This window comes from Mastigoproctus giganteus, chromosome 2 (assembly GCF_048544385.1).
Source record: "Mastigoproctus giganteus isolate SK-2022 chromosome 2, ASM4854438v1, whole genome shotgun sequence".
Lineage (NCBI taxonomy): Eukaryota > Metazoa > Arthropoda > Arachnida > Uropygi > Thelyphonidae > Mastigoproctus > Mastigoproctus giganteus.
In genome coordinates, this window is record NC_143576.1 from 142,782,807 (window position 1) to 142,809,078 (window position 26,272).

The window sequence follows — 26,272 nt, forward strand, 5'->3', positions numbered from 1 at the left end:
ATTGGGCATATTGTGTTCTATAAATAATTTATCAAACCTTTGCAAACAGAGAAAAGGATACCATTATTTCTCTACATGAATGATAATGATACCAAACCTAATTTCACTATCCGCTCATTCCAATCAGGTCCGGAGACCACACCTAAAAAAAGACAGAACTTTTAGAGAGAGTTCAGTGAAAGATGACTAAACTGATGAGGAATGCTAATTATTGGCCTCTGATGAATGGCATAAAAGGTATGGTCAGTATAGCTTGGTAAATACACACCTTAGGGTAGACTTCACTGAGATAAATATATAACATATATAAGATCCTGAGGGCGAGCAATAAAATGAATGAGAGAAGTACATTCTCAATGACTGGAGAGATAATAACCAGGGGATACAAATATAAAGTAAGTATAAGTAAAAGAAGGCTGAATCTCATAAATTTACTTTTTGGCAATGTGTTATGAATCACTGGAAATTACCTGGAAAGGTGGGACTGATCTGGAGAGTTTGATGAAAGCTGGGGCGTTACTTTTTGCTCATTGGAAAGGTATGGTAATTTTTTTTTTTTTTTTTTTTTTTTTGGCAGATGCAGAAACAGTTCTTGCCTTGTCATCACCGAGCCATTCTAATGTATTTTGGCTGTAGTGGCCATTTGGGTGAGAAATGTTTCATTGTACTGATACCCAGGGTCTCACATCTGGTGAGTATGGGCTTGGTACACCCAGGGTCCTGAGCTGGATATCATCATTCTTCTCTCTCTCTCTCTCTCTCTCTCTCTCTCTCTCTCTCTCTCTCTCTCTCTCTCTCAGGGTAATAGGGAAATTTTTTTTGCTGGTGCAGCATAAGCCTCAGGCTTCCTTGCATCATGTGGCTAATAATAATAATAATAATTAATAATGAAATTATGCCATTTCATCAATTTCAGTATAATAACACTTAATGTGTGCATGTGTCTAATGTATTGGAACTTGTTCATTTCTACTGTGTATCCAAATTACTTAAAAATAACAATACAAAATTTTGGTATATAACTTATAAATATACTTACTATATTATTAGAACTATGCCTTTAGTGCTCCCATATGCAAAATAATTTCTAGTTTAATATCTAATTCTGTATTGAAAAATAAGCTTTTGAATTGTCTGCTTAGAATTCTAGTAAATTTTGTTCATTTAGCATTATTAAGTTGAATGAACAAAAAGTTACTTGCTCACAGACTCAGTTTCCTTCATAATATTCATTAATAAAGCTGGGTTTTTTTTATTTTTTTTTTATTTCAATTTATACTCTGGGACCACTGTATGATAGGATGGGTACTGATGACATCATTATAGCAGCCCACATAATGCTCAGTTAACAAATGGGATGTTTATTGATTGTGACATTACAAGGAATTAATAACATTATAACAATATATTTTTGACTTCTCTAAAAATTAAAATTTATCTTGTACATTGAAACACAATGAAAATACCAATATGGCTTAATGAATGTGAATAGTCTTATCGGCATAAAAGCAATTATAATTAAAAGAATACAAAGTTCTGTTACTTGTAACTGTCTTCACTCTGTTTAACTAAAATGCCACTTTCCTACTAAATGCACTTGAGCACATTAGGACATATAGTATCACTGCTCTTACCATTATACCAGCAATTACTATTTATGTGTCTGCATAATACCATGTTTCTTCAATCAAGTTCATAACATTTCTTTATCCTTTTCAGAATGAACTATATAGGCTTGGGTCATAAATTATATATCTTCAGTCTTTTTAAGTGCAATAAAAGAAACATTGCATGAGCAACATTCTTGACAGCACGTTAAAAATGGCAATGTTAAATAAACCAAGTTGTACACTTTCTTGTCATATATGAGAAAACTTAATCACAGCAGCTTTTAAATCTTGATATACTGGCTATAGGTTACACCACAGTTGGTTAAACATTTTGTTATGAGAGAGCAACAGCAAACTCAAACAATACAGAGCTGTTCTGTACAGTACAATATACAGAACAACTCTGAATTTAAAGGGGTTACAGTTCTCTTTGTCAGAAATAATCATTAGTAAGTCATCTACACCAGTAGATGAAATTCATATTATTTTATTAAGTTTGTACTGGTACCTTTAACTTGGCAGCAGTGACAGGAAGCCTGACAGATGCCTTTCCAAAAATAGTGATCCTGTGTTAATAGTTAATCAAAGATTAAAAACTTCAATTTTTTTTTTTTACCTTCCTAATCCTAAATATAGCCAAACTTTTACTGCAACAGTTTCTGAAGTGATTTTTTTTATGGTTTTCACCAAGCAATTGTGCATGAGAACCTGTCAGATTCTCCACAACCAGCTTTGCAATTATTTGCACACAAATTAGCAGTTGCATGAAATGCTAACAATGGTAAGAAGTTTCACATTATATGTTTATTTATAGGTCACAATTACTTGCTTTCCTCTCCACTTGTTCTATAAAGGTCTGTAGTCTTACAGGAGTTGTTTATGTAAGAACACGAAACTTGATATTCTCTCATAATAGAAAGTACAGGACTCTGCAGGAAGTAACATACATAAGTTCACATTTTGTTCCCTGCAAAGCTTGCAAAATTTGAATAAAATTGGAAATAAATCTGAAAATGGAAGTAACTAATAGTTTCAAATATATATATTTCATATTATTTAAAAATATTTATATATATTATGTTAATGAATTGATAGACACTAGATTGTTATATCATGTGGTAGATAAAGTAATTTATTTTCAAAATGATACAATGTTAAAGGAATTGAACCATCTCAATGCTAAATACTTAAAACTATTTATGGATCTAGATCTTATGTGATCTAGATGATCACAAGAAGATATGCAGATGACATCTTCCTCATTTGGAATCAAGGAAAAAAACCAACTCAACAACTTCCACCAAAACCTCAACAGCTTTCACCACAAAATCAAATTTAAGGTAAAAACAGGTGAAAACAAATAACTCCCAATTCTGGACATACTCATCTCAATAAACCCTGACAACCTACAGAGAACAGTATACACGAAACGCATGGACACAGAGGCATCCTAAACTACAAGTCCTCAAATAATTTCTCCACAAAAATAGCCATCATCAGTACCTACAGAGCCCTAAAAGTTTACAGCCAACCGGAACTACTGGAACAGAAAATCTGAACCAGAAAAGCAATAGCTATAAAGAACCAATATCCTCCAGCATTAACACAAAGCATCATCAACAAAACTCTAAACAATAATTCCAGACCCACACAGAAGAAAAAAGACAAACCTAAGACTAGCCTCATTATTCCATACATCTCAGGAATTAACAGGATTCTAGCAAAAGCCACAAAACCCACAACATCCCAACATTCTATGCAGGAACCCGATCTCTGATACAAAAGTTCTGCAAATTGCAACATCTGGAGACTAGGCACCTGCAAGGTGATCTGATTGAGGTGTATAAGGCCTTGAATGGATTGAGCAGGCTCAACACTGATGGGATTCCTCTTTCTCAGATTACAAACTTGAGAGGGCTTGGTTGGTTGGTTATGTTAGAGTTTAATGATGCATGGACTATGTTTGTCATAATGCACCAGTTCATAGGATATGATGTGTTTCAGAGGTGCTTGCTTTGAATTTCTGTTGCTCCTTTTATTCTGATTCATACTCCATTCAGTTAGTCTGTTGCTTGTGCTTACTTCCTTAGAGATGGTATAAATTAATATCTTTAAGGAAGGTGTAAACATCTGTACGGTCATCTCTATCATTCAGGAGATCTGCTAGGGTAATGGTGTGATGTGTCCTATAAACATTTTTGAAGGCTTGTTCGAATTTGTTTGCATATTTAGGACAGTCTATTAATATATGCTTTACTGTCTGGATACTATTACAAGTCTGGCATCGTGGTGGTTCTTCTGCTCGCAATAAAAAAGAATGCATAAGATGGGTATGCCTGATTCTTAGTCTGGCCAGTACCATTTCTTCTTTTCTTGGCTTTTGTGTACTAGAAATCCAGTTTTCAATTTTCTGCTTTATTTGGTACAGTTTGTTTTCAGTTTGTAGATTCAAAGTTTGTTGCCATTGCATCAGGCAAGTATGCCATATCACGGGTTTGTAAATGAAATAAGGGACTGAGATCTCATCTGCTGTCTGCAGTATGGCTTATTTTGCTGATCTGTCCATTGCTTCATTTCTGGCAATCCCTGTATATCCTGGAATCCAAGAAAAATGTATCTCCAGTTCATTTACAGTGCAGTCAGTCAGTATTTTTGTATGTGCCAGAGGATTGGGTATTTGAATGTACCTCTGCTCTGCATGGCTTATAATGAATTTAAGGAATCTGTGTATATTACACTTGTTTTGTAATGCATATTTTGTATATGAGTTAAAGCTATTTTTTGTGCATACAATTCTGCTGTGTATACACTGCACTCTTTCAGTAGTTGTTGCATTAATGTAATATCTGGGAAAACAGCTGCTGCTCCCACTAAAGTGTTTGTTTCCAAGCCATATGTGTATATTGGAATATAGTCAGAAAATTGAAGTCTGTGTTCTGCATGTAACTGTTGAAAGATTGTTGCAGGTATTGCATTTTTACTCCATTTCTGAAAGGAGAAATCACATACTGGGATATGCGAATTCCATGGTGGAGGGGGTGTGAACTGGCAAGTGCACTACCCTGTCCATATTAAGGTTATGTACTGCTAAAAATTCTTGCATTCTAATCCCCAGGGGTCGATTTGCTTGTTGATGATTCTGATAAATATTTCTGCAATGTGGATCAGAGAGCATCTCCCAAGCGGGATGTCTGGGCACATAAATTTTATTTTAAATGCATAATCCAACACCAGTTGTTGTCACCTAAGTGTTAGGGATAGTTCGTTAGCTTTGGCATAGAGACTTTTTATGAGAGAGGTGTGATAGGCACCAGTGGCTATAAGCAGTGCATTGTGATGAACTGGATCCAGACATTTCAGAGCTGTTTTCCATGCTGAGTTGTACACTGGGGCTCCGTAGTCCAACTTTGATCTAAGTAATGCTTTGTATAGATTTAATAAGGAATATCTGTTGATGAGAGAATTTAAATGTATGTTAAGATGTTTTGTACAGCTTTTTTGTAGTTGCCAGATATGTTCCACGAATGTGAGTTTCTTATCTAAAATTAGCCCAAGAAATTTTGCTTTCAGCTGTGTTGGTATATTCTGGCCTTCTAGTTTTAATTCTGAATCAGGATAGAGATTTCCTTTGTGGCAGAAATGTACACACATTGTTTTTTGCGTTGACAGTCTGAATCCGTTATCTAGTGTCCACTTACTTACATTGTTGATTGCACATTGTAACTGCCTCTCAATTGTTCTCATGTTCTGGGACTGACTAGAGATACTAAAGTCATTAACATAAAGTGCATGTGACACTGAAGGAGGGAGTTGGTTTGTGAGTGAATTAATCTTTATGGAAAACAAAGTGGCACTTAAGACTGAGCCCTCTGGGAAGCCTTCTTCTTATTGATAGATTTTGGAGAAAGCTGTTTGCATTTTGACTTGGAAGGTTCTGTTCATAAGGAAATTCTGGATAAACAGGATGACTGCCTCTGAGTCCAGCATGGTGCATGTCTCGTAGGATCCCATATCTCCATGTGGTATCATATGCTTTTTCAATGTCAAAAATACGGTTACTATATATTGTTATCTTATGAATGCATTTCTGATGTTGGCTTCTATCCTAACCAGGTGGTCTAGTGTAGATCTGTGATTTCTAAAACCACATTGCCTGTTTGTGTAGATGTTATTTTCCTCTAAATACCACACCAATCTCTTATTTATAATTTTTTCCAGTAATTTTCCTAGACAACTGGTGAGAGCTATTGGTGAATAGTTGCATGGATTTGTTAGGTCTTTGTCAGGTTTAGGGAAAGCTAGTACTATTGCATGGTGCCATGTTTTTGGAAATACATTTTCTTGGAATATTCTGTTATACAGTTTCAATAGATTTTCTAATTCAGTCTTGTTTAGGTGATTGATCATATCGTAATGTATATCATCTGATCCAACTGCACTCGGTTTGGCTATGGACCAAACTTCACGCAGTTAATTTATTGTAAATTGTTGATTTGTAGGACTCACTCACCTTTGATTTAAAATTGATCTTATTTTTTTCTGATTTTTCTTTTTTATCAGAAATTCTGGAGGGTAAGAGGTTTTTGCTGATACTTTTGCAAACGTTTCACCTAATGTATTTTCTATAAAAGTAGGGTCAGTCAGACTAATTCCACTGCAGACTAGTATTGGTGATGGCTCTATATTTACCTGTCAATTTTCTTATTTTATTGCAGACTACGTGAGCTTATTTATTGTAGATGTGAATTGGATCCATGCTGTTTTTCAACTCTGTTTCCTAGTGAATTGTTCTATAGCTCGCATTCTCCTGAGAGGGCATAAAATGTAATTGAGGAAAGTTTGTTTGTTTGTTGTTTGTTATTTGGATTTTAGGAGCATTAGCAACTAAGGCCATATTGCTCCGGGGATATGCGGTGGTCATTCCCCGACCTTTCCGCATCCTCCGTATTTGGTGGTCACGGGCTCGAACCCCGGTCTGATCAAGAAGTGTGTGCTATGCACTGCTGCTCCTGCCCACCTGGCTACGGAGGCGCCATTGAGGAAAGACCATTGTCGAATAGATGTGTGGAAATCTGTCTTTAACCAGTGGGTAGTTGATTGCTGGAACAAACTTCCATCTGTCGTTGTGGAAGCTGATAGCTTAAATAAATTCAGGGAAGAAGTGGACAAACTTCTGGAGCAAATGGATGGGTGAAATGGGAAGTTTTTTTTTTTGGCTAATGCTGTATAAGCTTGCTTTCTTGCATCATATGCTAATACTAATGTTAAAAACTATCCAGACAACAACATCTATCATCTAATCCTAGAGGCCCTGTGTACCTTATCCAATGCTCATGGAACTCAATCTATGTCGGAGAAACATATAGAAGGCAAAACAAAAAGACACAAGAACATAAACAAGACACTCAATGCAGCAGAATTAAAATGCCTAAAAGACACTCAACACAGAAGAATTAAAATGCCCAAAACAGCTGCCTTTTCTGTAAAGGCACATGGGATTTCCAACACCACAGTTAGTTCTAACAACTGATCCATCCTATGACAGAAGAATCTCCAGGTTCATCCTACTTCAGAAGCTTCGCAATCAACAAGAAGCAAGGAGTTAACCTCCATGACACTTATTTCATACAGATATCCTGAAGAAGTACTCAACAAAAAAAAATCCCAAACCTCTTCTTAATAAGAAATTCCAGGGAGCCAAGTCGAGTCAAGATCTAAAATTTAATTTATAAAGATTTAACTTAAATTTAATAAGCAATCAATCAACAAATAATAATAATTATCATTACTTTAATAATCATAACAATTTTATAATGACATTGTAGTTTAATTTAATTTTAATAGTAGCACAACACAATCAATTATTAAATACTTCATATATCGATCTAATAATAAAGTTCAGAAATATCCAGAGATACACTCTCAAAACTGGTCCTCACTTGTTGAACTAAAACAAGTTTTTTTAATATTTGCTTTTCTATGATTTTTTTTATAAGTTGGACAAACATCTAAAATGTACATAGTGGGCTACCCTTTATAGAATATTACTGCCCAGAATACAGTGTTTAACCCACATAAACTGTATTCAGCATAAGGATAACTCAATCATGTGTACAAAATAATTCTCTATCGGCTTTTGTGCAAGTGGACTAGCACCAAAATTTATGTGTGAGGTAAAAAAAAGGTAAACTGCAGCCATTATCAACCCACTGCAGGATGGAAGCCTCCTCAACAATTCATGCTGAGGGGAAATGGACCATAATCTGCCACGCTGGTCCAGTGCGGCTTGGCAGATCGACCGTATTTAGCAGTCAGGGGCTTGAACCCCAGTCTACTCAAAAGAGCGTGTGCTACGGCACTCCCACTCCTGAGCACTCGGCTACAGAGGCCTTTATGTGTGGGAAACACTTCTAACTAACCTTATTATTGGCAGTTCCCTTTCACCAATTTCAAAAAATTTCATTTAGAAATGGCCCACAATTAGACCTGCCCCTGTGAAATTCATCCTACTATCCACATAGCTCAGCTGAATCCTGTTTTGATTGAAGTTCTTTTACTATTTGGTTTGACAACAGCTGCTAGAACATTAACAAAATTATATTAATTCTAATAAGAGATTAAACACAGCCATTTACTCCAGGTAAATTTTAAAGACAAAAAATTATTGTACAGTGTTGTTTAATCTCTTATTTGAATTAGTCAATTCCCAAACACATCTTTCTCTCAAGAAATCAAAATTACATTAATTAAATCAAAACTGAATAAGCTTTAGATAAATTAGCCTTACTTTTTTTTTGGCATTCTCCTGCCAAGTTAAATCCTAAAAATAAACAGAAAACACAACTGTTAACAAAACTGTTTCCAATAACAATGCACAATTTAATTTTTAATTGAGAAAGATGATATAACAACTAAATGAAAAAATGGAACAATTAATCAATGTCTGTCAAAAACAAGGAACCCAACATACAATTTTCAGCAAAATCAAAAATTTTTAGAAATATTTATTAATGAAAATGGATTGTTATAGTCATCATCCATCTACTACATTTGGGAGGTATTCCTGAGATGAAATAGTGTTGGTGGTGGTGTTTACATTTGTGACTGCTGGGTGGATGGGGGAAATCTTTGGTTTCTAGCTGCTATCATGACAGATCTCTTTGGGTCTCTGAAAGGGACCTGATTTGCAGGGGAGGGCCCCAAAAGGCTGGAGTGGGATCTGTAAATAGGCAAAAATGATGATCTCTTGGAGATCTGTTGGAAGATAAAGAGAGCAATCTGGGGCTGTTATCTTCCCCCATTCCTGGTGATCTGTTCAATGAGAGCTAACTAGGAATCTTCTACACTATTCACATTGAAATTCCTAGGGGAACCATTGAATTATTCAAGTCTCTATGAATTCTCTTCTTCTATTGTACTGTTAGGGAGAAGTTGGTTGGTTCACTAGATAGTACCCATTAGTTCTCCACAATGCTGGTAGGCACATCATTAGCATTTACATCCTTCATAGTCTAAGTCCTGTATTGAACAATGCCTTTCAAACATCCATAAGTTCAAGAACTGTTTGAAGTATTAATGAAAAACAAATTTTTACTACAAAAATATAAACATACATCTCAGACAAAATTTATTGTAACTATTAAGTATTGAAAATAATGTCGGATAAGTGTTCATAATGAGTTGTTATGTACTGGTGAACTCTAAGGAAAACAATCTCCATTAGAGGTTAAAACTTTGTTATGGCATTAATTTCGGTCTTTTTGTTTACTTTAAATTCTTCTCTAATATCTATGGCTTGCTGATGCAAACTCACTTCAAGTAATCCTGTTGTGAACTGTTTTTCTCACCGTTCTGTCCCCTCCACCCTTCCTTTCCAAAAAAAAAAAAAAAAAATTGTGGGAAAAAAAAAACATCCAAACACCCTTACTAAAGTCCACTCATCTTTCTATGAAGGTTAGCCCCAAAATAATGTGTACTGTACACATGCTCCTCACTCCATATGCCTGTGCAACTGACATTTATCAGATAATAATTTGAAGTTTAACCTCAACAAACATTATTCTGTTTGAAATAAGAGTTGTTGCATTGAATGCTTGTGTAGAGGCTTTTCAAAATGGATGGTGTGATATTGCTTCATTTCAGGTTACAGTTTCGGATCAAAGATCCTTTATCAAAATTGAATAAAGTGTCTCAATATTTTTGAGACACTTTATTTTTTACAGGGTGTCTCAAAAATATTGGTACAAACATTTAGGAGAGGTAGTTAACATCTAAAGGAATGTGAATCGCATAGGAACCCATAACTGGAAACGTCATGGGAAACTAGTAGCAGAAATGACACAAGACAGTAATTAGTGGCAAACATTTATTTAACATAATATTAACAATGGAGTACGAGATGGATGCATTTCATGATGTTACAACAGATGCTCGAAGGTTGCACCATGAGACGCAATGCATGCGTGACACCGACGCAGCATGGACTGGCGGACATGGTCGAACACACCTGGAGTTTCTTTGACAGTAGCAGCAGCTCAGACGAGTCTCGCAACGAGATCCATTTCCGTCTCAACAGGCAATTCATACACGATAGATTTGAGGGCTCCTCCACAGAAAGAAATCAAGGCTCAATAAATCAGGTGAGCGTGGGGGCCAGGCAACGGGTCCACCATGGCCAATCCATCGACGCCCAAAACGCCTGTTCAAAAACGGTCACGAATACACCTTCCATAATGGGCAGGCACCCCGTCATGTTGAAACCAAATGTTGCATCTCACATTTGCTGGAACATCGTCAAGTAATCCTGGTAGAACTTGTTCAAGAAAGATCCGATATTTAGTGGAGTTCATGCGAGATGGTAACAGGTATGGGCCAACTAAGCAGTCACCGACCATACCTGCCCACACATTTATTGCGAAGCGACGTTGTGCCACATGGGGGCGCACACCGTGTGGGCCCTCTGCTAATCCATACACTTGGTGCATGTCTGCCAGCTCACAGTTTGTATATCGATGCATGCTCTTCTCGCGGCTACTACTGCTTGAATGAGTAAACCAGAAATTTTCCCTCTCACGAACTGAAGAACAGTGCCGTGTACCGACTTACGGTGACGTTTCCGGTTATGGGTTCCTATGCAATTCACATTCCTTTAGATGTTACCTACCTCCCCTAAACGTTTGTACCAATATTTTTGAGACACCCTGTATATATATATATGGTTGAATGCTGACACAAATTTATGAACTGTTGCAGGAAGTGTTTGGTGGGTCAACAGTAAATGAAAGCACAATTTCACATTGGTCTACGGTTTTATTAAAGCAGAGCCAGTCTGAGGATGAGGCTGTTGCTTCAGATTAAAAGCTGAAAGGGGTGCCAAAAGGAAGATTAAATAATTGCCAATGTTGCCATGATTAATAGTAGGGCACAATTTTTCATTTTTGCATCAGATACTAAAATGGCTCAACACGGCCCTGCATTAAGGTCAGACCAGTGTTGAAGACAAGCAAGATTCAGGTAGACTACAAATATCTAAGGGCAACACATCAGCAGTGATAATTACCACCATTTTGGAGGAAGACAGATGTAAGACCTGTGAAGAAAGAGCCAATAAATTTGGAATATTAAAATCATTGCTGCCACTGACAATACATGGACATGTGACTTTGAACCTGAACTGAAGTCACAACAGGCTCAGTAGAAGCATTCATCTTTGCCACCACATCCCTCTAATTATCACAGAAACAATCAAAGGTGAAGCAAATGGTCAAGTAATTTTTGGAGTATTTAAGAGAGATTTTGCAGAGTATACTAAGTGAGGACTTGCTGGAAGAGATTTGGGTGGCTAGTGCAAAAGAGAAGCATAGGTTATGAAAATAAATATGGCAAATATGGCTTCATGGGGGGGAGACATATCTCCCATATATCTGTGATTGGCAACAGCATCTAATCACTTAAAAAGGGTAGTTAGATGCCCATCCTTGTTTTGGAAGATGCTTTTCTAATCTATAAAGTGAGGGTCATAGAGGACATATTTAATGAAAAGAATTATACAGGTTTTTTTAAATTTAACTATAAAGTTGAATCACTGTGTGTACCAGTGTGATTAATTGTGCTAATGTTTAAGAAAACCAATGAGGGAGTGTAGGTGTCCACCTATGCTTTGAGGGAAAAAAAAAATATTCCCATTATCTACAATTTAACCTTGATATTTGTCATTAAAGTTGCAAAGATTTAATCTGAAAATTCTTCCTCAAAGCATATGTGGACACCTACATACACTCCCTCATTGGGTTTTCTTAAACATTAGCAGCATTAATCTGACACATATGCTTAAACACACTGATTCAACTTCATAGTTATTATTATTATTAGCCATATGATGCAAGGAAGCCTGAGGCTTATGCTGCACCAACCAAAAAAAAAAAAAATTTCTGAATTACCCAGAGAGAGAGATAGTAAAAGGGAATCACCAAGAAAAAGAAGAATGATGATATCCAGTTCATGACCCTGGGTGTGCCAAGCAATTACTCACCAGATGTGAGCTCCTGGGGTCAAATATAATCTAACCATGGGGCTCACATATAGTGAGTACGGGCTTGGCACACCCAAGGTCCTGAGCTATTTGTTTGTTATTTGGTTTTTAGGAGCATTAGCAACTAAGGCCATATTGCTCCAGGAATATGCGGTAGTCATTCCCTGACCTTTCCGCATCCTCCGTATTTGGTGGTGCCGGGCTCGAACCCCTGTCTAATCAAGAAGCGTGTGCTACGGACTGCTGCTCCTTCCCACTGGCTACGGAGGCGCCAGGTCCTGAGCTGGATATCATCATCATTCTTCTCTTTCTTGGTGAATCCTTTCTACTTCTGATTCTCTCTCTCTCTCTCTCTCTCTCTCTCAGGGTAACTCGCGAATTTTCAGTCTTGAGGAAGAGTGTCCTGCTTGTGAGCCATGCATTGGAAGCAATGTTATCGATATGATCTTGATGGAGGTCATTGTAGTGTCTACCATGGAGTGTCTTCTTTGCCCATCTTTCTAACTTCGTTTCTTGTGCCATCTGGGTGGGTGGGGGTTCCTCGCTTAGGTTGAGTGGGGTATACCACTTATCTATCTTCCTTATGGCCTGGTGGAGTGGTGCTGTGTTGTTCTCAAAGTAATCCTTCAGGTTAACTATCACTGTTTTCTGTTGCTCTATCAGGCCCCTTCCTCCATCTTTTCAAGCTATTGTTAGTCTCTCCACTGCTGACTTCGGGTGGTGTTGGCAGCTCTTGGTCATCATTGTCCTTGTCTTTCGCATGATATCTTCTAGCTCGGTGTTAGTCCAATCTATGACCCCGAAGGTGTATGTTAGTACTGGAGCTGCATAGGTATTTATGGCTTTAACTGTGTTCCTTCCATTCAATTTTGCTTTCAGCAGGCTTCTGAGTCTCTGATGATATTTTTCGGTCAGGCACTTCTTGATTTCCTTGTGCTCTAACTGCTGAGCCTGCATCATCCCTAGGTATTTGTAGGTCTCTCCTTCTGTCATAGCTTCTATCTCTTTACCAGTCAGCAGCTGGTATGTTTTGGCCAACTAATTTTCCCTGGTGCAGTGTGTGGTCTTGCATTTGTCTAGACCAAATTCCATCCTGATGTCCTTGCTGAATTCTTCGGTGATCCGGAGTAGTTGCTGGAGTTGCTTCTCAGTTGCCCCATAGAGCTTGATGTCATCTGTGTACATCAGGTGGGTGAGGGTGTACAGGTTCTTTCTTCCTTCTTTGAGATTATATCCATACTTTCTGCCATTGAGCATGGTGGATAGCGAGCGGGTTGAGTGCTAGACAGAACCAAAGTGGGCTCAGAGCATCTACCTGAAAGATTCCTCTTCTAATGGGGATTCGCCTGGTTGTGATGTTCTCGACCTTAATGGTGGTACTCCATTTTGCCATTGTTACTCCTAGGAAGTTTGTTACTATCGGATTGACCTTGTAGATCTTCAGGGTTTCTATTAGCCAGCTATGAGGTACGGAGTCGAAGGCCTTGCGGTAATCGATGTAGGCCATGTATAGGTTGTGGTGTTTCTTGTAGGCTTGCTCCATAACTGCGGCATGTATGGTTAATTGCTCCTTGCATCCTTTGCTCCTCAGCTTGCATCCTTTCTACTCTTCGGCCATTATGTTCTGACTCTCTAAGTGGTCTGATATCTTCTTGGTTATGCAGCTGGTCAGGATCTTGTACATCAGTGGGAGGCAGGTGATTGGCCTGTATTTCACCAGGTTTCTTGTAACTTCATCTTTAGGCTTCAGATATGTGACTCCTTCAGTGAGAAACTTTGGGATTGTCTCTGGGTGCCTTATCATTCGAGTGAACTGCTCTGCTAGGTGTCTGTGTGTGCATGTGAGCTTCTTGTACCAGTAGTTGTGGATGTTATCAATTCGCCAGTTGTGGATGTTATCAATTCCTGGGGTTCGCCAGGTGTGGATGTTATCAATTCCTGGGGTTCGCCAGTTGTGGATGTTATCAATTCCTGGGGTTCGCCAGTTGTGGATGTTCCTGATCGACTGTGTTACTTCTTCTTCTCGAATCTCCCAATCTCTCATCTCTTGTATGTCCTTGGTTTTCTTCCATTCTACTTCTATCCAGGGTGCTCGGCTGTTATGTCTTACTTCACTGCTCCAGATATTTCCCCAGAACTCCTCGATCGTCTTCTTCTCGGGTGGTCCATTTCCTGCTTTCTCATCTTCACCCAGTTTCCTGTAGAAGGCTCTTTGGTCCTCATCGAAGATTTGGTTGTTTATTTTACTCTGGGAGCTCTCTGTGCATCTGCGCAGTCTCTTGCTGAGTGCGAGGAGGTTCTGCTTCAGTGTGTCCAAGTACAGTAAACCCCCGCTATTCACAGGGGTTACGTTCCTGAGAAATGCTGCGAATACCAAAAACGTGAATACTGAGTTATGGCTCCCATAGTAATAAAGGGGTTCCGTTCCAAAGTATGAAACATATAAGAAAAACTAGTCTAAAATTTTGTCTATGTATGTATTATATAGTATGAATCAGAGCTGTAATACTCAATATGTTCTACGTTGATAATAATATTTGTAGAATAATAAGAGGAGTTTACCTTAATATAGTATGTAGAACACTTCCGTATGATACCCTCCAGAATATGTACCTTCATAATATGACTATGTACATAGACAGTACATAGTGAAATGCAAGCATATGGCATCGAAATGAAAATAAGAAACAATTTAATATTAAATGTAATATTTATTAGAAATTTCAAACAAATCTTTCAAACCAGCGCCTTTGCTACAGCTAAAAAACATATCCCGCCAGTGCTATCACCAGTTTCGCTAAAGTGTTGATAAAGGAGTTTTGCCTTTTCACGAATGATGAATGAACTTAACGGAATTTTATTTTGAGTTTGGTCTTCTATCCACAGATTTAAAGCTTTTTCCATTTTTTCTAATTTAACATCACAAGTTACAGAGCAAATTTTTGAAGCAATTAGCGCGTTTTCACGGACACTATAGCGGATTTTTTCTTCAGATTTTTTGATTGATCGTACCGTTGACTCATTGATTTTATGTTTTGCCACTGAGAAGACACTTTCACCATTAGAAATTTTGTCTAATAACTTAATTTTATTCGCTAATGTCATCACCTTCTTTGATATTTTCACATTTCCTTGTTATTCATAGCCATATTTTTGTACGGGTTAGAAAGAACTTGTCCAAATAAAGTCACTTTCTTCCATTAACACATTCAAAAAAATCTGTTTTACATTGCAAAATGGTAGATTTATCACTTTTGCAAGCATATAAATTTATAAATTGATAAATTTATAAGCATATAAATTAAAAACAAACGACGAAACCTTCCATAGCAAGCGCATAACACATACTGAACAAGAATTTGCGAGAAACATCCACGCTCGCAATTTTGTCACCCCTTCCCCCCACCCACTGAGTGCTGTTTTGACTGGGAAAGATAATTTTAGCCATGCCTATGTTTTTTTTATGGTGGAAAATGTTCACGACACTTTAAAATTCTCATTTTTTTAGGTTTCATTTTATATTAAATCGGCGACCGTGAATACAGATACCGCGAATAGCGGGGGTTTACTGTATTCTCCTATTTTCTGATTTCTGGTCTCATGTTTGCTGTGGACGCTGTCTCTCTCTCTCTTGAGGATGCTCTTCACTTTTCCAATCAATTTCTTACTTCTATTACCCTGTTGGTACTGGGTCAACTGACCTATCTTGACTCTTAATTCTTCTATCTTCTGCTGAAGTCTTCTTTCCCAAGCTGGTGGTTCCTTCTGTTTTTGGTTCTTCTGCTGCTGGTCTCTTGTTTCTTTTCCATTGATCCTAGTAGCTGCTATGGCAACACAGTATATGGCTGTGTGGATAGCCTCCAGTGTTGCACCATTGTTGTCAAGGTAATGTGGCATTATTTGTCGATTCAGGTGGTCTGTTCTGTTACTCTCCACAGGATTTTATATGGCCTCTGCTTAGGTATCACGTGAGTTTTTGTGGGGTCCATTCCTTCAAATTCTGTTAGGGCCTTCTTCCACTCCTTCTATTCTGGATATCATGACTTCGTCTCTTTCCACCTCAGCTACTCTGAGTTGTATTTCTTCTTGCCGTTCCTTCTCTTGTTTCATGGTATGATGTTCCTCCTCTGGTTCCATATTGACCATATTCTTTGTGCTTTGTAGTTGATCACTGATATCCTGCTTGATTTTTTCCAAGATGGTAGGAGCTATTAGGTTCTTCGTGACGATGGTCTTTCTTTGGTCTGCTAATCACTGTTCGGTGACCTGAATATCCGGGTATCGTTCCAACCACTTGGTATGCAGTCGCAACCTGTACATTGTCATATCAGTCTCTAGCCTGGTTATTTCATAGTATGCTCGCATGATGTACGTATTCATTTCAATGCTCCACTTCATGCCTTGGCATTTTCTTCCTTCCTGGATGGTCACTAGCGCAGTCACACAGGAAGCACTTCCAGTTGGTGGGGGTAGATGGTCTTGCCCTCCTCTTATGGTAGCCTTACGGGGGCCAGCCCCACTTGCTCCACTATCTTGCTCGGGAGACTGTCTCAAACTTTTCGAACCGACCCCTCTGCCTAAGGCCTGAACACGAGTGACTTTATCCTATGCCACACTCGATGCAGTATGAATAATATTTCTCTGCAACATCATCCATCTATGGATGGTGGACTTGTTTAGCTTCGACTTATGTCCAATGAGTTATTTAATTTTATTTTTAGTCCTCGTAAGTGGCACTAGATGGCACCACTATCTGCCTCAGCTGTGTCATTCTGACCTTGGGGAAGGTAAGTCCAATGGGGTAACTTTCGCGATGTTTTTTTTATTTTCTTATCACCATTTAATGTTATTATTATTATATCGGTCTCCTAGTGTAATAGAGCTGCATTTGCTTCCACTAAGGTGGGATTCGAGCCCGGGTCCATCAGGCTGGTAGTCCAGGGTCTTAACCACTGGGCCATCATGCCCCCCTTATTATTATTATTATTATTATTATTATTATTATTATTATTATTATTAGCCATGTAGTGATGTGAGTATGGGCTTGGCACACCCAGGGTCCTGAGCTGGATATCATCATTCTTCTCTTTCTTGGTGATTCCCTTCTACTTCCGACTCTCTCTCTCTCTCTCTCTCTCTCTCTCTCTCTCTCTCTCTCTCTCACTGTAACTTGGAAATTTTTTTTTTTTTTTTAGCTGGTGCAGCATACACTACATGCCTAGTAGTAGTAGTAATAATAATAATAATAATAATAACACCTACCAAAATTTGGTACAAAAGTATGCTCAAAAGATTTGAGGTTATCATCCAGAATAAAAAGTAACCCTATTATTAAGTTTTTGAATTAAACACCCTTTTTTTCGATTAATTGTGTGTGTGTGTGCGTGCGCGCGCACGCGTGCATGCTCAAAGGGGTTATGTCTGTCTATTCATCTGAGTATTGAAAAACTGAACCTTACACTTGAAATATTAATTAATATGGAAGTATGTAGGGATGAAACACTCTATACAGGATCAATAAATAATAACAAAATAAATAATAAGGGTATTTATAAGAAAATATGATTTTTTTTTCAAATTTTATTTCAGAGCATGAAACAAGTATTAATCACTTTACAGGATATCAGAATTTCAGAAAAGGAGGAATTAGGTCAATGTTCCATATTTTAAAAAAATAAGAAAAATATAACAACTGATCAGATCTTACAACAGATCAGAATGCTGAAGTTCTGATCTGTTATGAAATTGATACTTGCTGACCAACTGAAACTTTGAAACTGCAGGTATATCTCTTCACTCTTAAAGAAGTGAAGTTACATACCTGCAATTCTTCTTCTTATGATTGTGGAATTCTAGGAGAGAAAAAGTAACCATATGAGCAGTTTGCATAGTATGCAAAATACAGCATCACAATAGAGAATGGCTAAGTGTTCATTAACAGGACCCAGTATATGCAGGACAAATTCCTGACCATATATACAGTATGAGGAGCAACATTGTGAGCCCATTCCACTGTTCAGATATAGTATGAGGAGCAACACTGTGAGCCCATTCCACTGCTCAGATATAAGTGAAACAATTTCATATACTAAAATTGCCAACATATGCTTATTAGTAAATCTGGAAAAAAGAATGTTCCAGCAATCGAAAAGCAGCAGAGAGAGAGAGAGAGAGAGAGAGAGAGAGAGAGAGAGAGAGAGAGAGAGAGAGGGAGAGAGGGAGAGAGAAAGAGAGAGAGAGAGAGAGAGAGAGAGAGATGTGAAATAATTAAATCGATTTACTGACAAAGATCTACCACTACAAGAATAAAAGTGTTCCAGTTTGTTTGTTTGTTTGTTATTTTTAGGAGCATTAGCAACTAAGGCCATATTGCCCAGGGGATATGCGGTGGTCATTCCCTGACCTTTCTGCATCCTCCGTATTTGGTGGTCACAGGCTCAAACCCCGGTCTAATCAAGAAGCGTGTGCTACGCACTGCTGCTCCTGCTCACCTGGCTACGGAGGTGGCAAAAGTGTTCCCAGACAGAAAAACATAACACAGAGTAGTGCTATTTTCTCAAACTATTTCAATACCTGCTTTGAAATAGTAATAATGAATAATGAGTGTAAAAATTAATGTTTATTCATATAAGCTAAATTAAGTTGGCTAATCTATAAGAAAATACTTATTAAACTTACATCAATATCACACTTTTTGCTGCTTTGTTGTAATTTATGTATATGACTAATTTCTACTTGATTTATATTTGTATAGTTCACAGAACATTTTCTTACAGGAGATGCTCTTTGACCACTATAAACAGAAAAACAGAGAAACAACATTATTATTATTATTGAAAAATGATGCAAGGAAGGAAAGCACAATAAAAATCTACTAAATGCAGTCAACATTTCCAACATTCATTTCTTTTACTTACTTGATGCAATTTATTCAATCCTCTTTAAATTTATATAAGCTCTCTACCCAGAACACCAGGACGATGGCATTCTAACAACAAATTACTCACTGACTAAAGGAATTTTTATTTATTTATTTTTTTATCTAATCTGTTATTATCTTTTCTTAACTTAAATCTGTATCTTTGTGCATGGTTCCTGACAAAAAGAAAATATACCCTCAGTATTTAGTTTACTTCTTAACCTTTTTAAAGCTTAAACACTATGACTAGGTCACCAGGAAAATGGTTTCAGTATGCATAACTGTAACCCACAGAACTGGAGATTATCTCTCTATAAGACAGTTAATCTTACAGAGAGATATAGCTAAGTTATATTATGCAGTTAGTACACATATGTTCGAGTTAAGTGTGGCTCAAATTCACATACCTGATAAGTACAGTTAATGATTGTATTTTTGTCTGACCTATGTAGTCATATTAGATTATAAAAAAAATAATAATAATAAAAGAAAATAATGTGTCCAAACCTGTATGCAATACTTTAGATGTAGCCTAATTACTTCTTTTTACAACAGAATAATCAGTTCTTCATCTCTAGTGGCATAGCTCTTATACAAGGTGGCCATAAAATAACCTAAAAATATGCAAATATTTTGAAGCACTGGTTCTCAAATTTTTTGGCCGAGGTACTGGTTCTCAGACATTTTGGCCTGAGGACCTTGTCAAACTCCTGAAAGTTTGACAAGGTCCTCAGGTCCCCCTAAGGTTATTGTAGGTATAGAATGCTAAGAAAGGGACACTTTTTGTTCTTGTGCATGTGTTTACTGTATTATAGTTGAACCAAAAAATAATTGCTACTCTTAAAATTGTAAATTAAAAAAAAAAAAAATGTAAGTATTATTAAGACTCCAAATGAAAAAATAGACTTACTCAGTGAATCTAATGAGAGACCTGCTGCAACAGATTTTCAGTGATCATTTTGCTGAAATTAAGCGTCAAAACTGATAGCTGACAGTGGATGTCTGCTGATGTGCCAAGTCTGTTTTTCTGTTTTGATTTTGTGTTGCAATATTTGACAAACTCACATTCACATAAATAAATCATCACAAATGATAAAAGTTTACAAACCGTTTTTTCTGCTATATTAGGAAAAGAGTCCAACAAACTAGCCCAGAACGAAGCCATTATACCATTATGGTGCTGTAAAACTGTATTCAGTAATGAGCCAGGAGATCTCTTAGTCATAACTCTCTGATCACTGACACTATTTGGTTACTACATATGAAGTACAGATACAATGGCTACTTCAAAGAAAAAATGTGTAGTCAAACCTTTGTCTCAATTAAATGAAGAATTACTGTGTTTGACAAGGAAGGATTCAGATCATTTCTCTCTCTTGGGTCTGAATTAGTATCTTCACTATCTGCCCAAAGCATATTATATAGTATCTGGCCCACCATGTAGAAACAAAACTTGGTGAGCAGAGTTTTAAGTCATTATGAACAGTGTCAATGAAAAAAAATACATAAATAAATAAAAGAGAAGATAGTTAACTTTTACATTAGTTATAGCTCTGTTTAACCACCGTTTAGCAAAATTTATGAGTTTCTTTACTATTTTGAAACTAAATTATATATATAGTAATTTGGACTGTATATTAAATATTGAAAAAGTCTTCATAGCTAGCTTAGTGGTTATTGTTGCTATCCCCCCATCTTGTGTAAAATGCCTTGGGTTTAAATTACACTAAACAGAAAGAATTTTTAAACTTTTTTTTTTTCACACTGTGGATGGGTTCGATGGTCTTGGGCAAGGATCCCATCCTTTTGGAAATTTAAATTTTTATCCAGAAAGCAGGAATACCAGCCACAAAGTGCAAAAACTTACACACATTTTATACTATACTTCCTTAGTTGCCTTGACAATTACATAAAAAAAAAAAAAAAAAACAATTATTTGAAAAGTTTACTCTGGCTATTAATAACATTGTGAAAATCAGGAACAGCAGAAAAATTAAAAGAAGACTGTTGAAAGGTATAAAAAAAGTCATCAAGAAATTTTTCCAGGGATGATGAGATACAGAAAAGATCTCAGGGAGAGAACAACCAAAAATTAAATAGGCCACTGTCCATTTTTCAAAATTTTATGGATTGCCCAAAATCCACAAGCTAAATTACAACTTGCTATCAATGGTGTCCAGTTCATAGACTTCAACAAACAGAAAACCCTTATTTGAGTGAGATAGGGTACAGATACTTAAAAATATATACTTGCAATTGTAAAAAAATGGATTTTTCATGCTTTTATATTGTAGTTTTAAAACAACAGGTGGAATTACAAAATTAATATATTGTTTTTTGCCGATTTCAAGGATTATTAAATGTAAAACTTTGCGCAAAGGCATGCCCATAATGGGAGCAAAACAGGCATGCTTAAGTATTAAAAGCGACACTTTTTAAAATGATATTTGAATCCTCAATAACATCTATTATTCTAGTCTTTGTAACATTACATTTGTACAATGTATTACGTTACAATATTATTTGTCTGTTTTTATTACTAGTCTCTTACAACAGCACTATGATCATCTCCAATCTAATCATTTATGTAACTACAATGTGCTATCACTTCTGTATAATCATATGTTATTACTGAGTGTATAAGTGTTATATTGATTAATTATATTAACCAATAATCAAATATATTGATTATTAATCAATAGCTAGTAAAAAATATAATCAATTTTTTATTAGCTATTGAATCAATTATAATGATTATCAACTGCCAAGTGATACTTAAAAAGATCCATTTCTGGCTAGTTTGCTGGATGTGAAGTCAAGTTTTTCATCACACAACCCCCACCTAAAACTGACTAACTAGGCTGGGCTGAAAATAAAACCCATGAAAGTCTCTACCCTCTTCATCTAGGTGAAACTCAATCTCGGGCATTTTTGCATATGGTGTGGAAAGACAGTGATCATACACAGCAATGAAGATGTTAATTGTTGACACAGACCTGCACAACTTTTATTAATTAAATACTTACCTCCAGCTATGACAAACGATTGTTCCATCAGCTCCTCCAGTGATAATCTGATCTTCAGAAAAAGAAAACTCTAAGCAACATCCACCTGCTTGCCAGCAATTGTGGGCTATAACTGATGTTGTATGACCCTGAATAAATAAGTATACAATGAAATTTATTAGTTTTATAAAAAAAAAACAATACATAAAAATAGAAAAAAAAATAAGTGACCAACTAAGAAAATAATTAAGATTTTAATACTGACAGTAATACAATTATTCTTAACAAGTAATTACATATATTAAAAGAAATGTTAAAAATATATATAATTTTTACATTAGAAAATAAGTGATAGAATAATGGCAGGTATAAAAATACCATACATTTGATAGAGAGTAAACAAAATATCACAGAGTATACAGCAAAGATCAGTAACCTTCTTTCCCTGGTGAGTGCTATTTTTTGTTTATTACAATAATAAAGATCTCCATAGATATTATTTAGATAGGTGTATGATGAGTCTATTGTTCTGCAAACTCCACTAAACACTCTGAACTCTTTGACTTCCCTTATAATTCAATTTTCTCCAAGCTAAGTTTCCTAAAGTGAAGTAATTTTCTCTGGTGATTTTAAATGTTCATAACTCTAGTTGGTTCAGTTTTCTATCTGCATGAATCCAGCTGGTCAAGATGCCAAGGCATTTGCAATTACTAATGACCTCACTTAGCTTGTCTACTTACTTACTAGAATATAAGACAATCCAAAGGACACATCCAACATTCCATCTTTTTCAAAGTACATGGTCAGAGTTAGTGGTCTTCTGGGCACTTCAAGTCACAACTTGGTTATGGTCTTTTTCTCCAATGGAGTCAGTCTCTCTCTCTCTCTCTCTCTCTCTCTCTCTCTGTCTGTCTGTCTGTCTGTCTGTCTGTCTGTCTGTCTGTCTCTCTCTCTCTCTCTCTCTCTCTCTCTTTCTCTCTCTCTCTCTGTGTGTCTGTGTGTGTGATTACCTGTGAGACTTCTATTCATCTTTTATTTGGATTACTTTTTTTTTTTATTATTTTTTTAAATTTTGGAATTGTCTTGCAATTTTTGGAAATTTTTTAAGAGGTGTGTACATATGGCCAAAGGAGATGATAGTGTGAAGAATCAGTTTTTTCCCATATCCATACATTGTATGGAAGGCCCTGGCATTGGTATAAGAGCATGTCAGTGTGAAGAACAGTATCGTGTACAATGCATAGAGAGGGAAAAAAGTTACCACTAGTAAATGGTAAAGATGGCAAGGAACAGAACAGAAGCAATAAGGCTGAACTGAGGAAAGGAGAGTAACCATTTGGATTACTTTTCTTCCACTGAACTAATAGACAGTTCAGTGCAAGAAAAGTAGGTAAAGCAAAAAAAAAAAAAAAAAAGAAAAGAACAGTTAAGGAAAGAAGTGACTTACTTTTTACACAACAAAATTCACTTAACAATTCACATTTAATTAATTAATGTTTTAATCATTCAAAAAAGAAAATTTATAAACCCCATGATATTCTAAAAATTATTATTTATATTTTTTCATAAATAATATATTAGTAAAATGCCTACCAGAAGCCTTGTTGAATTTACACATAATTTTCCATCTGTGCCAGTTGTGGCTAACCACATATGACTGGATGAAAGTGATAAATGGCAAACTGATACTTCATGTCCACTCGGATATATATTCTCAGGAGATAAGGTAATACCTGATTCATTCTGATTCTACAAAAGTAATTTAAGATGAATGATAAACAGTAATTATCTTTAAAATAATTAAGAACACTAATAACCTATTAAAATGAAAAACCCTACTACACTGCTGAGATAACTTCATGTCAGACTGTTGTAGGCATTGCGTTTTTGCTATATTATATATAAATATATATATTTATAATTTATTTCTATATATATATTTTGTTCACCTACTGTTATTTATTTAGGTTAACTTTACGTTACCTTGGACACTGACTGCATATAGGTGTCCAGGGATCTTAAGTTAAACTAGAATAAAGTGAAACAACTGATGTAGACACAAATATAATTTCAACATGTTTAATATAAAGGTTTCAGGCATGGGTTTATACATTATTGCTATTGATAATAAAGATTAATTTCACAACCAAGTTGTCTATGACAAATACACCCCCTTTTCGTATGCACAAATTCTAAGCCTTATAATAATTCGTTTTTGGCAAGGAATAATACCAGTTCTCAGCATTTATCTAGAAATCAGATAAATTTTCCCCTTTTTTATTACACTTGTTAATTGAGTCTTTTCTTAGCAGGAACACAGAGTGACTTTTCTTTTAGTTCTTAAATTAAGGTTTAATTCCTCTTCTCAGGACAAATTTTAGGACTAGACATAGTATGAATAAAGCGTACTTACAGTACCTTTTTCCATCACCAGGTTGGGCCAGTTCCATTATCAAAAGACAATTTTTCTATTCTGAGGCTTGAAATTCAAGGGATCCTTTTTTTCCCTTCCTCCTCCCTTTTAGGACTATCAGACCAGACTCAGGTGCTAGTGGACCATCTGGTTTTCATAAGTCAAAAATCACTCAAAACCCTTTTAGCCTACTCTGCTCATACTCAGCTAATTTTCACTGATCCAAAACCCTTTTCAGCATACTCCCCAGCCACAACTGCTACACAGCCTCTAGACACCACCAAAGCTTTACCAGAAAGACCACCTCCTTTTCCCACTACTCAATTCCTTATATATCAACTTATGTTCTCATTTCTCCTCCCCTTATTTATCTCTAATCTCCATTATCCTTTTGCCCTTGACCATCTAAAACCCTTTCTGTTCATTTTGCCGTACAATTCCAGTCTTTCAGCCTTTTCAAGGAAAATGTTCTTTGACCTTTTATGGGTCAAAGTTCCCCCTTCCTCGCTTTTACACACCTTCTTAAACCATTTATTACCCTTTTATATTCTATTCTAATTGTTTGCGTATTCAAATAAATATTGCTAAATTTAGCTAAAATCGATCCACTGGTGATATTCTGGCTTATATTACTCATTTATGGACAAATTCAATGGAAAGGTTTGGTGAAACACAAGCAGTTGCTCTTGACATCTCAAAGGCATTGAATTGTGTTTGGCATAAAGGTCTTCTAAACAAGCTTCCATCTTATGGTTTGCCAACTGTTTTTTGTAATTGGTTATCCAGTTTTCTCTATGATCGCTCACCGAGGGTGATGGTAGATGGCTCTCTGTCTTCTAACTTCTCCACTAATGCTGGTGTCCCCCAAGATTCAATTCTTTCCTCCACTCTTTTCCTCTTGTATATTAATGACCTTCTTCCATTGACTGGAAATCCTATCCATAGTTTTGCCAATGATAGCACATTGAATTCCACTTTTCATTTGGAGAAATCTTGCCCTGCTCAATCAGCTTCAACTTCTCGAACTTTTTAACTTCCTCATTTATTCATTCAGCTACTGTTTTCTGGAACAACCTTCCTTCATAAGTATTTCCTGAAAATTACAGTCTACAAGTTCAAGTCAAATGTCAAGAAATATATTCTCTCAACTTCCAACCCAACCATGGTACTAAGTACTATAGGTTCTAATACCTGTCATATTTGGGATTTTCATTAAAAAAAAAAAAAAAGAATTTTCATGCAAAAAAATTATAAAATTATTGCAATTTAGTAACTGTCTCACTGCTTAAAGGGTGACCTGAACATTGGTCACTTTTGACATATTTACATCCAATTTGGAAATAATTCATCCATTGATGAGCAACAGTTTTACTTAAAAGAAGCATCAATAAATGCAGTTAGCATTAGTAGAGGCATATGCTGCAAGAAAGCAAGCTTATACAGCATCAGTCAAAAAAAAAAAACAAAACCTTCCCATTTCACCCATCCATTTGCTCAAAATGTTTGTCTAGTTCTGCCTTAAATTCATTTAAGCTGTCAACTTCTACAATGACAGATGGAAGTCTGTTCCAGCAATCAACTATATGCTGGCCAAAGGCAAATTTCTGCACATCTATTCTACAACTGTCTTTTCTCAATTTAAATTTATGTCCCCTCAGGAAATTTATCTCAGCAAGAGGAAGAATCCTGTCAGCATTGAGCCTGCTCAAACCATTCAAGGCCTTATGCACCTCAATCAGATCACCTCACAGGTGCCTAGCCACCAGACACTGTAATTTGCAAATCTTAAATTGC

At 36.3% G+C, this 26,272-nt stretch overlaps 1 protein-coding gene across 1 annotated transcript in view; it reads right to left on the reverse strand.

The window, feature by feature from the left end:
- LOC150089626 (cilia- and flagella-associated protein 43-like) overlaps positions 1 to 26,272 on the reverse strand; it is a 204,059-nt gene that overhangs the window by 97,417 nt on the left and 80,370 nt on the right. The window contains exons 6-9 of the mRNA XM_090390056.1: positions 23,659 to 23,814; positions 22,087 to 22,214; positions 18,820 to 18,934; positions 8,398 to 8,430 (exon numbers count right to left, since the gene is read on the reverse strand). Of these exons, the coding sequence (XP_090246182.1) occupies positions 8,398 to 8,430; positions 18,820 to 18,934; positions 22,087 to 22,214; positions 23,659 to 23,814 (432 nt within the window). The remainder of the gene's footprint in view (positions 1 to 8,397; positions 8,431 to 18,819; positions 18,935 to 22,086; positions 22,215 to 23,658; positions 23,815 to 26,272) is intronic.